The sequence below is a fragment of the Trifolium pratense genome, linkage group LG1 (assembly GCF_020283565.1).
Source record: "Trifolium pratense cultivar HEN17-A07 linkage group LG1, ARS_RC_1.1, whole genome shotgun sequence".
Classification (NCBI taxonomy): domain Eukaryota; kingdom Viridiplantae; phylum Streptophyta; class Magnoliopsida; order Fabales; family Fabaceae; genus Trifolium; species Trifolium pratense.
Window position 1 is genome coordinate 14,800,947 of NC_060059.1, and position 14,136 is coordinate 14,815,082.

The 14,136-nt window shown below is 30.0% G+C and overlaps 1 protein-coding gene across 1 annotated transcript; it reads left to right on the forward strand.

The window, feature by feature from the left end:
* The first annotated feature begins 2,795 nt into the window (after positions 1-2,795).
* On the forward strand, positions 2,796-14,136 carry LOC123888899 (beta-glucosidase 24-like). The gene is made up of 17 exons (XM_045938064.1): positions 2,796-3,422; positions 5,738-5,922; positions 7,810-7,901; positions 8,608-8,681; positions 8,929-9,042; positions 9,598-9,667; positions 10,007-10,065; positions 10,180-10,255; positions 10,963-11,040; positions 11,139-11,226; positions 11,692-11,929; positions 12,554-12,669; positions 13,023-13,243; positions 13,351-13,385; positions 13,483-13,585; positions 13,729-13,822; positions 13,921-14,136. Exons 1-17 carry the CDS (start codon positions 2,796-2,798, stop codon positions 14,099-14,101), a joined length of 2,451 nt encoding a protein of 816 aa, XP_045794020.1. The 3' UTR covers positions 14,102-14,136.

Here is a 14,136-nt window from a genome sequence, read left to right on the forward strand (position 1 = left end):
TATTTGAATTTAATATCATAAAAAATAAATAAATAAAGTATTTGAGGCTCTTTTTTTTTAATCATATAACATTTAGTAAAAGAAGATACTATGGAAAAGTCCTTGCTACCCTTGCTTGCCATTGTTAAAAAATTGCCACATTTCTATTGTAAGGACAATTCAAGTCATTGTGCATCAAAATTATATCAAATAATAATTTTTTTTATAATTATTCAATAATAATTTTTTATTATCTTTATATTTTTTTTATAAGCTTATTATTTTTATATTGATTGTATTCTATTATCTTATATTCTTCTATATATTTTTTTTAGTGAAATTACAATGAAAATATAAACTTGCAATGTGGTTAAAAGTAATAAAAATAAATCAGCAATTTTTATGGTAATCGATTTTAATATATTAGTAGTAGACTATATTTTTAACAATATTTAAGGCTCATTATATATATATTTCGATCTATTTTTTTATGTAAAAGAGAACAAATAAAGATTTGTTACTTGACCAAAAAAAAAATCGTTACTTGATGGATTAAAATTTTTTTTGTTAGAGCACCAATATCGGTTGACAATTGGTGTGACTACACATAAACCAATGAATTTGTGTCAGTGTGTATTGAATAATTGACAAAAGTTAGGGTGGCCAAAGTTGGCACCGTGGTTATGCATAGCAACGGTGCTTTGCTGCACTTCTTTACTTTTGCATTTTATTTATTTATTTTGTAAGTTAGTAATGCACAATTTGGATATACAGTATAGTGGGGTCAGTGGGACCCAATTTAGAATTTTTGAAGAGTGATATTGATATTTAGAGAAAATAGTTGAGTTGTTTAAAGAGTGGAAAAATATAAAATAATATTAAAAAATGAGTGGGGCCCATTTAGGCAAAGTGAGTGGCATGGATGTACATGCTCTTACTTGATTGACGAGTACTCCAACCAACTTTACTATTTCAAATCAAAGCTTTAGCTTGATCTCATAAGATCTTGCTTAGCTGGATCTCCGTATATATTAAGTATTGTTATGCTTAGGTGGCCATAGACTTACCAAAAAGCAAAAAAAAAAAAAAAAAATTATGTTACCGTTATGATTAGCTAGCCATAGACTTACCAAGAAGTCAATAAATATCTAAAAACATTACTACAGTTCTAATAGTTAGTGAATCAATCGAGTGAAACTATCTTTTCCAACAAGAATGGAACTTCTCAGTTCATTGAAGAAAGAAGAGATTTTAGAGGTCCTCTCTCATAGTGGCTTCGGTCATTGCTGTCAAACTCTTGTTCACGATCGAATCATCATAACCCTTCATAAAAGTAACAATCTTTTCCTCTGTTTTTCATTATATGTTTGTTTCTGCAATTTTTTTTTTGTTAAATGAGTTTTTTTAGTACTAATGGTGAACTTAAGTACTGCTATGCTTAGGTGACCATAGACTTACCAAAAAGCAAAAAAGATTTGTTTTATTTATGTACTATTATGCTTAGCTAGCCATAGACTTACCAAGAAGTCAATAAATATCTAAAAACGTTACTACAATTGTAATATTTAATTATAATATTCAGTGAATTAATTGAGTGAAACTATCTTTTCCAACAAGAATGGAACTTCTTAGTTCATTGAAGAAAGAAGTGATTTTAGAGGTCCTCTCTCATGGTGGCTTCGGTCATTGCTGTCAAACTCTTGTTCATGATCGAATCATCAGAACCCTTCATAAAAGTAACAATCTTTTCCTTTGTTTTTCATTATATGTCTGTTTCTGCAGTTTTTTTTTTGTTAAATGAGTTTTTTTTAGTACTAATGGTGAATTTAATGTAACGTTTTTATCTTTTCAATGTAGGAAAGCGCGGTGAGATTTCATATGAAGATTTGGAAGATATTAGAAGGAAGAGTCTCAGGAGGCATAGCAGTCGCAGACACAATTTTGATTATTTTGATTTATCTGATTTGGAGAACCAAAAGAGCTTATAAGATATTCAGAAGTTCACCGAAAAAAAAGACTTCACCTACATTGAAAGGTTAAATGGGAGAGACATAAACTTGTTACAGGGTCTTGAACTTCACACTAGTGTTTTCATGTGACTTCTCATGAATCAATTTTGGATCATATGACCTTTAATTTGTACTATTTGTTGTTCAGAAACTTATACTTATTTTGATCATCAAAAAGGTAATTTAAATACCACAAATTCATATACACTTAAAAATCCTTTCTTGTTTTAATGTATGGTTTTTATTTAACATTTGTCTTATGTTGCAGGATTTCTATTACCTTTAGAAAGATGGATGAAAGAAAGTTGCCCTATAATTTTTCACCTGATCCTGAGCTGGTGGGAATCAAGCCACTTATCAATTCACCTCCAAACAAAACCAGAAAGGAATTCAGAAACACATGACAAAGTATAGATTGATTAATGTTAGCTAGTAAACCAATTGTATTAGTTAGTTAGTCAACTTGCATTACAAGCAAGTTAGCTTTTGGTTAATTAGATGAGTTAGTTAGGAGTTTGTTAGAACTTTAGAAGCTAGCTCATCTATATATATAGCTCATAACACTTGTACACTTGCTTAATTCAATCAATCAATACAAATCCTTCTTTTATCTCTTTGTTATCATCTTCACGCTTGAGCTCGTTATCTCCAACAATGGAGTTTTATCTTACATTTTTGTTGTTATCAGTCACATACTTTGATATGGTATCAGAGCGTCTCAATTGAGAGCTCTGCTGCGCCATACTTCTCACTTTCTTCTTCTTCCTCTTCTTCTGTTTTTCTTTCATTTCTTGCTTTTGATTCATCATGGTGCATCGTTCCAATAATAATGTGGAAGAAATTCCTGCAATTCCTGCACTTACCGATCCATCCCAAAATCCTTACTATGTTCATCCTAATGAAAGTGCCACTGGTGCACTTGTTTCTCCTCTTCTTGATGGCAAGAACTATCGTTCATGGTCAAGATCCATGATGGAAGCTGTGATAATGAAGAATAAGCTGCGTTTTATGGATGGTTCTTGTCCTAAGCCAGATCAATTTGATCCCACCCATGAGCCATGGATTTGTTGCAACAATTTGGTCTTATATTGGTTGATGAATTCCGTTATCCCTACTATCTCTCAAAGCCTCGTGTATACTGACACTGCGTCTCAAGCATGGGATGATCTGAAGGCACGATTCGCGTGCACCAATCGGGTACGAGTTTCTTCTTTACAAAGGGAAATGTATGCTCTTCGTCAAGATACTTGTTTTGTCACTGAATTCTTTACCAAATTTAAGGGTTTATGGGAGGAATTAGAATTGTATCGCCCTGTCCCTGATTGTACTTGCACTTTTCGTTGTATGTGTGATGCCATGCGAAATGCCAAGAAGTTTAAAGAAGAAGACTTGGTTCTCTTATTTCTCACTGGCTTGAATGATCACTATTGTATGGTAAGACCATATATTCTTTTAATGGAACCTTTTTCTCACTGGCTTTGATGTCTTTGTTGAGATCCAATACAAGAAATGCAGGAGAAGGGTCTTCTCAAGTGAATAACATCACCAAGGTCATTGTTTAGGAACACATGGATTTTAGATAGTGGAGCCACGGATCATATATGTGCCTCATTAAGTTGTTCACCACATATAGAAAAGTTAAAGCTATTCCTGTAAAATTACCTAATGGTAACACAGTTCTCACTGATATAGTAGGAGATATCAGCATTATTACTGAGCTTATTTTGAAAAATGTCTTATATATGCCACATTTTAGCTTCAACCTCATATCTGTCTCAAGAGTTGCACAAGATTTGGACGGTATTTTTGCCTTCACTGATAACCTGTGCATCATCCTACTCCCCATGGACATAAGTCCATTGAAGGAAACTCTAAATGAAAACTTACCAGACCTGACATTCTTTTTCATCATTTCATCAAAAACTACTTTGGCTTCATACATTTGTCTTGCCTTAGCTAGGCCATCCATCAATACGCAGTATGGCATCTGCATACAGATCCAAACTAGGGAAATAAGACAGTAAAAAAGAGAAAACATAGAAAAGGTTAAAAGGATCTATAATTTATGATATTAATTTAAATTTAGGCACAATCTTCGTCTTAAATTTAGGCACAATAAAAAGTCAATTTTTAGATAAGAAATAAAAAGCAGGCAGAGAATATTAAAGACATGGAAATTGATAGTTCCCTTTTATTTATAAAAAAAATTATTGCTTCAAGCATGCAGAATTCAATTAGTATAAGGAATCAGAGAACCATTACTGAAGTGAAAAATACTGTAGATTACACCCTTGAAATACATTTTAGCATTTATTATAGATAAACAAAAACACAAAAACAATGGAGGAAAGAATTACATACGGTGCTATAGGTAACAAGATCCGGAAGTAGACTGTTAAGAATATAGATAGTTAGTTAATCAACTAGAGTTAGTTGATATGTTACCAAGTTGGTTATGAGGTTAGAAAGTTAGTTAGGGAGTTAGTTACTCCAAATAGTCCTATAAATAAGCTACTTCATTGTACATTTTACTCATTCTTTTATCAATCTATATTCATTCAATATGAATTTCTATGAGTATCTTTCTCATGAATACTCTTATGCACTCTGTCTTGCCGACATCTATGATCTTTATCCCTTTGATTCCATGATTCATAACATAGACCATCTTGTTTCATCTGCTGAAAGAGTTTAATGGCAACTAGTTAAGAAATCTTGAATTATTAATTTTTTCTCATTTCACCTGTTAACACAACAACAAGATTCTGGCATTGAGAACTGTTAACACAATGCATCCAAGTACTTATAAGAGCACCTAAATCCAAATGATGTTCATTTTCCAAAGGTGAGGGAATGTTGTTGTCAGTTGTCACCGCTCAGCACCGATAAACAAATAACCTTGTGAGTTGGGTTAAGTGTTAACCTTCAACTTGTCTGATTAATTTGGTACACTGGTAAGGGTCAGAGATATTAAGGAGGCCTCAAAATGACTTCAGACAAGTTCGGGATTAACGACTTTCAAAGGTTCAACAACAAGAAAAAAACTTGTAAAACGGAGCTACCTTTTGGCCAAAATAAAGAAGAAAAAAAGAACCACTCCATAACCACCTGGCATCAGTATTATAAGTACAATTAACATCCAAATTGTCAAAACTAAAAATTATTTCTTAGGAATGAAATTTTTGAAAATGAAGAATTGTGTAGTAGTGCATCAACAGACGTACATTGGTGAATTACTAGAAAAATTTGAAATGAATGGTTGCAATTCGTTGTCAAATCCATCATAGACAAATTCAAAACGTGACGAGTGCAACAATGAAGAGAAGGTTGATTCAACCATGTTCAACAAATGGTTGGCTTATTGAGATATGTGTGTAATAGTAGGTCTGATATTTCAGTTTGATCTGCTAAAAAATAGGGGACTGGACAGGACAACTTTTATTGTACCCTGTTTGATTTGAAACTGGTTATGGGACTGGACAAATTAGGTAGCAAGGGACAGGACAAAAACAAGATTTTTTGTCCCTTACTAAATCACGGGACAACTTTTTGTCCACAGTACAACTATAAAAAAATACGAAAATACCCATTTTATTTTCGAATATAAAAAATATTATCGGCCTATATCTCTCCGGCACAATTTTGTCCTGTCCTGTATTATCTTGTTCTGTCTCGTCTTTGTTGTTTTACGAATCAAATGCATGTGATTAGTAAATTTATGCATGATCCTAGAAAACCTCATGTGATAGCTGCTAAGAGGATTTTTTAGGTATCTCAAAGGCACATTGGATTATGGCCTGTTATTTCATAATGGTACAAATGGAGAAGGGTGTACCTTAGTAGGATATTCTGATAGTGATTGGTGTGATGGCATAACCGATAGAAGGAGCATATCTGGTTATGTGTTCAAATTCAACAATGCTGCAATATCATGGTGCACAAAGAAACAACTAGTGACTGCACTATCATCTATTATGAAGTTGAGTATATTGAAGGGACTTTTGCAACATGTCAAGCAATGTGGCTAAATTCAGTGATAAAAGAGGTTAAGTGTGAACCAGTGAAGCCCTTGATACTTAGAATTGATTAGAAAATTTGCTATAAACCTTGCTAAGAATCCAATCTCCAATGGCATGCACATTGATACTTAGAATTGGTTGTTAAGTTAGTTTCTTAGAGTATAGGGCTTTTGAGAATCTAAGGGGAAGGGGGATACGATGAAGTTTTCTTCATTTTTACTAATTTCTTTATTTTAAGGGTTGGGTTAAAAATTATATGACCCCATCATGACTTCATAAGCTTGTACAATAATATTGACATCTCTGTTTTTTTTTTTGGTAGAGTATTGACATCTCTGTTTTTCTCCTACAATTTTATAATTATATATACTCCCTCCCTCTATTGCTTTTTAAGTGTTATTTTGAATACTCTCTTCGTCAGGCACGGATCAAGCCAGGGGTAAGCAGGGGCTTGAGCCCCTCCCTCCCTCTTGTTCATTAGCTTTTTATATACATAAGACTATGAATATTATGAATGAATATACATGGACAATAAATTGGTTTAAGTGAATAAGAATCTTATATCTTTTAAGCAAGTAGTCAGAGTTCGATCTATTTATGTTTTGTGTATGAAAAAATTTGGTTGGGTTGAAAGAACTACATTGTGTACTCCAGAGGATTCTCAATATATAGAGATTAGTCACTGCTAAATAATGGTAAAAACTTCGTACCAATAACATTGTAACAAAAAAAAAAAATTTCTTTCAAGAAAATATTAAAGCCACTAAAAATTAGAAAACAATAGGGAAAACTTTGTATCAATAACCTAGTAACCAAAAAAAAAAAATTAATATAGATTTTTCGGCCCCATTTCTAGATCCGTCCCTACTCTTCGTACCACAATATAAGTCACTTTGCCACTTTTACACATATTAAGAAATGTAATTAATGTTGTATGGAAAAGATCGAGAAATAATGAGTTGATTTACAAAATTGTCCTTCATTTATGGTATGGAAAAAATAAATTGAAGAATTGAAAGAAGAGAGGGTAATAAATAGTTGAAGGTATAATATGAAAAATAACATTAAATGTTTCATCTGTAATGTAAAACAACTTATAATTTGGTACAAATTTTATCCTCAAAGTGACTGATAATTTGGTACGAAGTGAGTAATAATAACACCAAACTAGCGAAATATATTTTTGTTCATTTTCTTGTTATTATACCCTTATTTTAATCCACTAATAAATTTCTATTTTTTTCACACACTTTCTCTTTTCAATAAATTTATTATATTATGTACCAAAAAATAATAATTTAATATGTTATTTTTCTTTCTTAACTAACTTTAGTTTTCCAAAAATATAGAATATTAATTAGTTTTATTGAAAAAGATAAGAATAATTGACAAATGATATAATTGTCAATTGTACTCTTAAAATACTAAAACGACAATTAAATAGGAACATTAAATCCATAGTTAGGGAGTATTGACATCTTTCTTTTTCTCCTACGATTTTTTAATTATATATAATTTTATCTATACAAAACAAGAAAATTGCTTGGTAAAAAAAAAAAAACCCGTATTTTCTACGGATAATGACACTAGCAACAACATCATTTGGATGGAGAAAACAAGATTTAAGTTGTACTTATTAAGCCTAAAAAGGCTAGATTATAGTTTACAATCAAATATAGAAATACATCTCACTATAGCTGTCATGAACGTAGTAAGGTTGTTTTTTTTCCTCAACTATATATAGTATTAAAATGAAGATTTTTCTTACTCAATAAATAATTGTGATTTTTTTTCTTCCACAGGAGACAAAAAATGAAGATGTTATCATCTTTAAAATTTATTCTTACAATCTTGTCTATTGTTGTTTTGCTTTCCAATTTGTCTCAAGCTCAAGGTTTGCTATTTCTCTTCTTTTGTTTTACAATAGTTTTATATTTTTTTTGGTAGAATTGTTTTTTTAATAATTTCTACATAATATATATATATATATATATATATATAATCTCTACAATGCTGTAATTACTAATTAACTTCTCAATATAAATGAATATTTTATTTTTAACGTATGGAGAGATAAATTTTTATAAGAAAAAAATCTAATCAAGGACAAAAATTAAAGATCCAATTTTTGTTTTGAAATTGGTAGGGACATCAACATTTTATATGGATGAGTCGGGGTTCGAACCCCGAACACTCTATTTATTCATCTTAAAAATGTGAAATTTCTAGCCAATAGGCTACCTGATAAAGAAAAAACTATTTTTTATATAGAGAAGTTAGATTTTAAAGTTTATAAAAGAATTTTCTATAAATAGTTGTTTTATTGACAATAATTATTAATTTTTTTTGGGTACAAAACAATAATTGTTACTCCTTCCGGTCACTATTATAAGCAAAAAATCATTTTTTAGGTTCATTGAAAAATTGATGTATTCAGCATATATTATGGACTAGATACATCAATTTTCCTGTAAATCTAAAAAGTAATTTTTTATTTATAATAGTGACTAGAGGGAGTAATTATTTTGAAATGAACTCAATATATGTATTTTGTTTTCTATTAAATCATATTTCCAACACTTATTTTTCATATATTACAGATACACATCTTAAAAAGAAATCATCACTTCGAGGTGACTTGTTAGCCGGTTCTAGGCCTCCTGCTCCAATACAGGTGCTCATAATTAAGTTGAATACATTATTACATTAATAGATAACATAGTTAACTAGCAACTTAACGCACGGGGACGCGCTTTCAAGAAAGGATTAGCAACGCATCTTATTGTCTGGTGGTCTTTTACTTAGTGTAATCAATTTGGATATAATAATATTTAATGCTTCTAAAAAAAATTGTTCAACAAAAATAAAATAAAAGAGCTTATATTAATTCATTAACATGTAATAATGGTTGAATATTATAGATAGGAGAAGAATATCATATTTCGTTCAAGAGGTCTCAAAATTCTTCAAGTTTTCCGAAACGAGCATCATTTCCATCTGATTTTCTTTTTGGTGTTGGATCTTCTGCCTTACAGGTAAATGTTCATAATTTGTAGATTAATAATACCTTCAAATTTATTAAGTGTTTTTTTCCACTGCTAGAAATAAAAATTAGCAACAAAAGTTAGTAACAAAAAAATATAGTAGTTTAGTATATTGTACTAAAGCTAGTTATGCATCTAGTACAAAAGTATTGAAAGATCTATTATTAGCATAAAAATGTACAAAATTCGTCAATAAATTTATTTATTTTTTTGTCAAGTAGTGATTGTTGGATCTCAACATCCTACAACTATTAATTGACTTGAACTTGTGAGACGATTCATCATTTACTTTGTTTATTCCCTAGTTAGTGACTAACAATTATACAAAGAAACATAAAGTTACAACATTTTTAGACTATTAATTGGAAAACTTAGGTTTAGTTACAAATTCAAATTTAGAGAGAATTTCTCGTTTTTTTCTCTCTAAATTTCCTTCATTAATTTAATTTAATTTTTCGTAGTAGTTTTTGAATGGTTTAAATAATTTATCATTAATAAGTTATAATTGTTGATTTTTTTTTTGATAATGTTAATTGTTGAATTTAGATTGAAGGAGATTCTCTAGAAGGAGGAGGTGGAAAGGGAGTATGGGAAGATATAGTTGAACGACACAAAGGTTAATCAACTTTTTTTTTTTGATAAAAAAGGTTAATCAACTTAATTTGCAATATTTATGCTATCAACATTTTGATATGTTCTTATCTTTTTTTTAAAAAATAAAATAAAGATTAATATGTTCTTATCTTTATTTAGAGATAATATTACACAATACATATATTAATATTATGCGTGACATGCTCAAATAATCACATCAACTTTAAAAATGAAAAGAAAAATATCGTGAAAAATAGTTAGACACTTAGAAAGAAACAGATAAAGAATTACACATAATTATCGAGTTTTTTTGTCTTACCCATTATTTATTTAGTTTGCTTCCTTCTTTAATAACCTGCAGAAAGGTTTCTGGATGCTGATAAAGTTTACACAATGATTGAACATTACAAAAGATACAAGGTGAATAAGGATTTAGTTTTCGTATCATATATCTTCTTTTATCGATCATAGTCTCATATATCTACCAATTGTTGTGTTCTAATTTTGATTTTTTTCTTTCTTATGATTTTATAGGAGGATGTGAAACATTTGAAATATCTTGGAGTGAATTCTTACAGAATGTCCATTTCATGGAGTAGAATTTTGCCCGGTAAATTTTGAAAATAAAATAATATGTTAGGGATGTCACGGGGCGGGAAGTACTTTATTACACAATTTCTCACCATTTAAAATGATCTTCATTCCCATCCTTATTATTCCCCACTTCGAAGTATTCTTCCTCCATATCCCACCTTCTATGTAATGTTATACTAATAAGCCCAAAAATAAATCAATCCAGACGGCCCTTAATAAGTTTTACAAGAAATAGCGCAATAGTTTCACTTATATTTTAACAATATTTTATAACAAATTTTTAAATAGTTTATTCTAAATAAACTTTTTACCTTAATACAATGACAAACTTAAATATCGAATAAAAGTCAATAGACTCGTGCGAATGCACATGTCTCTAAACTAGTAACATATAATTATATCCCCATACCCAAAACTCCTTCCGAGGATTTTTTCCTCCATTCCCATCCACGGAGATGGGGAAAATTTTTCCGTTTACGGGTCCCAAACGGAGCAATTCCCATGGAAAACCTCATTTACAAATCAAATTTGATTTAAGTTTGATTCTTGGATGAAACAATTTTTGGTCAAACTTTACTTACCTTGTGGTCGGCCGAACTCCGAATTACTAAGTTCCCTTCCTTAGAAACTGGGTTAACACCAATTCATTTTACTATATATTGCTTCCTTGTCGAATATATTTAACGGTAACACTTTCTCATTATTTTCAACAATCAAATATAGATGGAACCTTGAAAGGAGGTATAAACAAAGAAGGTATCAACTTTTACAACAATTTGATCAATGAGTTACTTGCAAATGGTATGAACAAAAAAAACCATATTCCTTTGCATTAATTATATTTATCGAGAACTTTGTTTAAATACATGTACATAAATTTATTTGTATTTGTTTTACAGGTATTGAGCCTTTTGTAACTATTGTGCATTTTGACTATCCAGTAGCCATTCAACAAAAGATTGGTGGCTTCTTAAATCACACTATTGTGTAATTAATCAACTTTCAATATCATTTCATCTCAACATTCTATTTTAAAAAAGATAATAGGTGTTTATCCTTGCAATACTCTTTTTGGTTTACCCTCCTATAATGTAAAAATTCTCTCGTTGACCTCTCTCGTGAAATATGTTGACTTAAGATTCCATAAAAATCATGACGTGGCATGGTCAGCGAGGCAGTCAAACAAAAATCCGCTAACATTACATGGGGCAAAATGATGAAATCTTAAGTAAACATATTCCATGAGGGTGGTAAACGAGTGAATCTTCACATTACAGGGGTAATCCAAAAAAATAAATATTATAGGGGCAAAACCAAAACTCGCCCACATTGCAAGGGGTAAACCCCTATTAACCGTTAAAAAAATTATTATTTTTAATGTGAATTTGTCTACATAAAACTTATAGAATTTTATCATGCAAATTTGTTTATTTAAAATCAATCAAAATTCAGGAAATATTACAAAGATTATTGTAATCTACTATTCAAAACATATGGAGATAGAGTAAAGCATTGGACAACAACAAATGAACCACAAGTCGTGGCTATCTACAAATACATGCATGGCTATGATAATGATGCTGCTGAACCATGCCAAGATACAAGAATATGTTCACAAGCATATACGGTCCTTCATAACTTCCTCATTTGCCATGCTACAGCAACACATTTATATAGACAAAAATTTCAAGTATGTTTTATATATTATATTACAAATATAGTATAAACTTCATTTTTTAAAGTTAGTATAATATCTTTATATCGTGACCTTCAAGTCATTCAGTGAAAAATATTATAAAACTCGGATAAAATTCCACATTTGACATAATATATCAATAGTTCAACAAAAAATCTTAGTTTTGTCTTATAAACTAATTCTTAAAAATCTCAATTTTGAACAAAAATCGCAGTTTTGTCCTAAACAAACTCCTAAAGCGACCAAAATTTTTGGCCAGAATCCGGACAACTGCCCAAGCTTTCTGGGCCTTGGCTTCGCTATGAAGTCATTGGTGGTAATGAATTAGAATGTTGAAAGAGTATTACGAAAAAGGTTTCCAATTAAAATCTCTAACATTTGTCTATAAAAATCATCAAAAATCATCAAAAATGCATTAGAACGTTTTCTCTTATGGCTTGACTTTGATTATATTGAGGATTTAGAAGGAAAAAAATGTATGGTTGCACAATTTTAAAAGAAATTAATAGATTAATTTGACATTAAATATTATTAGAATGAAACTAATTTGTTTATATTAAATAAATTTAATTAGGTTATGTTAGGATGTTTTTAAATTTCATCAAACATTTGATGCAGGAAACACAAAGAGGAGATATTGGAATTGTTATATCATATCAAGGTTTTGTTCCCTATAGTTCAAAACCAGAGGATGTGGCTGCTGCTCAAAGACTAATGAATTTCTGGTTGGGATGGTTAGTGAAATTAATTTACCATATGAACCACACCTCTATATGTTGTATTAACTTTTTCAAAAGAAAACCAAGAAGGAGAAAGTTAATCATTTCACAAGTTCATCAAAAAATAAATAAAAAATCATTTCACAATAGTTTTTTTTTCTTATTCGTATCTGACGGACATATCACAATAGTTGATTTAAACTTTGTCCTTGAGGTTACAAGACTAAACACTTATCATGGAACTTTTACCTCATAGCTAGTCATTTGTGTTATGTTAATTACTAGTGTAATGTTCTCCAACTTAATTCATACATACATTATACATACATACATAATAACATCGAGTTTTCATATTTTTGATCGAACAGGATTTTAGAGCCATTGTTTTATGGAGATTACCCACAAATTATGAGAAAATTAGTGGGGAATAGGTTGCCCAAATTCACTAAAAAGGAGAAACATATGATCAAAGGAAGTGCAGATTTTATAGGAATAAATTATTATACATCTCAATTTGCTAGATATGAACCAAATAGAACAAAGATTAATGGTCTTGACAATTTTGATGCCTTTGCTACTACATCAGAAGGTAATCTAATTTTTCTCGCACTATATTTTAATTATTGGATAAGCAAAAGAAAAAGAAAATTACACAATCATATTTACTAATTTTTTCCCTCTATTTCAAAATTGTAGAATTTAATATTGAAGGAAAACCCCTTGGTCACAAGGTGAGATAGTTATGAATAGAAAAATGTTGTACCTTAAACGAATGAGATTAATTTAATTTTTTCAATGACACTTTTATTTAATGTTTAAAATTTGTAGGATCAATACAGTGGACGTTATGTCTATCCCAAAGGATTGTATGATGTTTTAATATTTATAAAGGAAAAGTACCAAAATCCTATCATCTACATCACTGAAAATGGTTTGTGGAATCGCTATTGTATTTGTTTTTAAATTTATCACATTATAAATTATATCAATTAGGAAGAAAAAAATTGATATTTAAATTTTTTTCCATAAAAGAAATTAATCAATATTTTTTTATTTGAATTCCTCTTTATAAAGGTACTCCTTCTTCTAACAATCTAAATCCATTGAAAGACGAACATCGAATTTCTTATATTACAGAACATATAAACGCTACTAAAGCAGCAATCAAGTAAGTAATCCATTTTTATCTCTGTCATTCTACAAGTACATACATATATAATAAACTCTGGAAGATATGAAACTAATTTTTAATATTTTCATCAATAGCAATGGTGTAAAAGTTCGTGGTTACTTCGTCTGGACAGCATTCGATACCTTTGAATTTGAAGCGGGCTATTCTGGATATTGGGGACTTTATCATGTTGATTTTAATAATAGTCTGAAGCGTATACCAAAGGCTTCTGCTGAATGGTATAGAAATTTTTTGAAATCGAATGGTGGACACTAAAACATTATTGAGCTTGGTTTTAACCAAAGATGTCA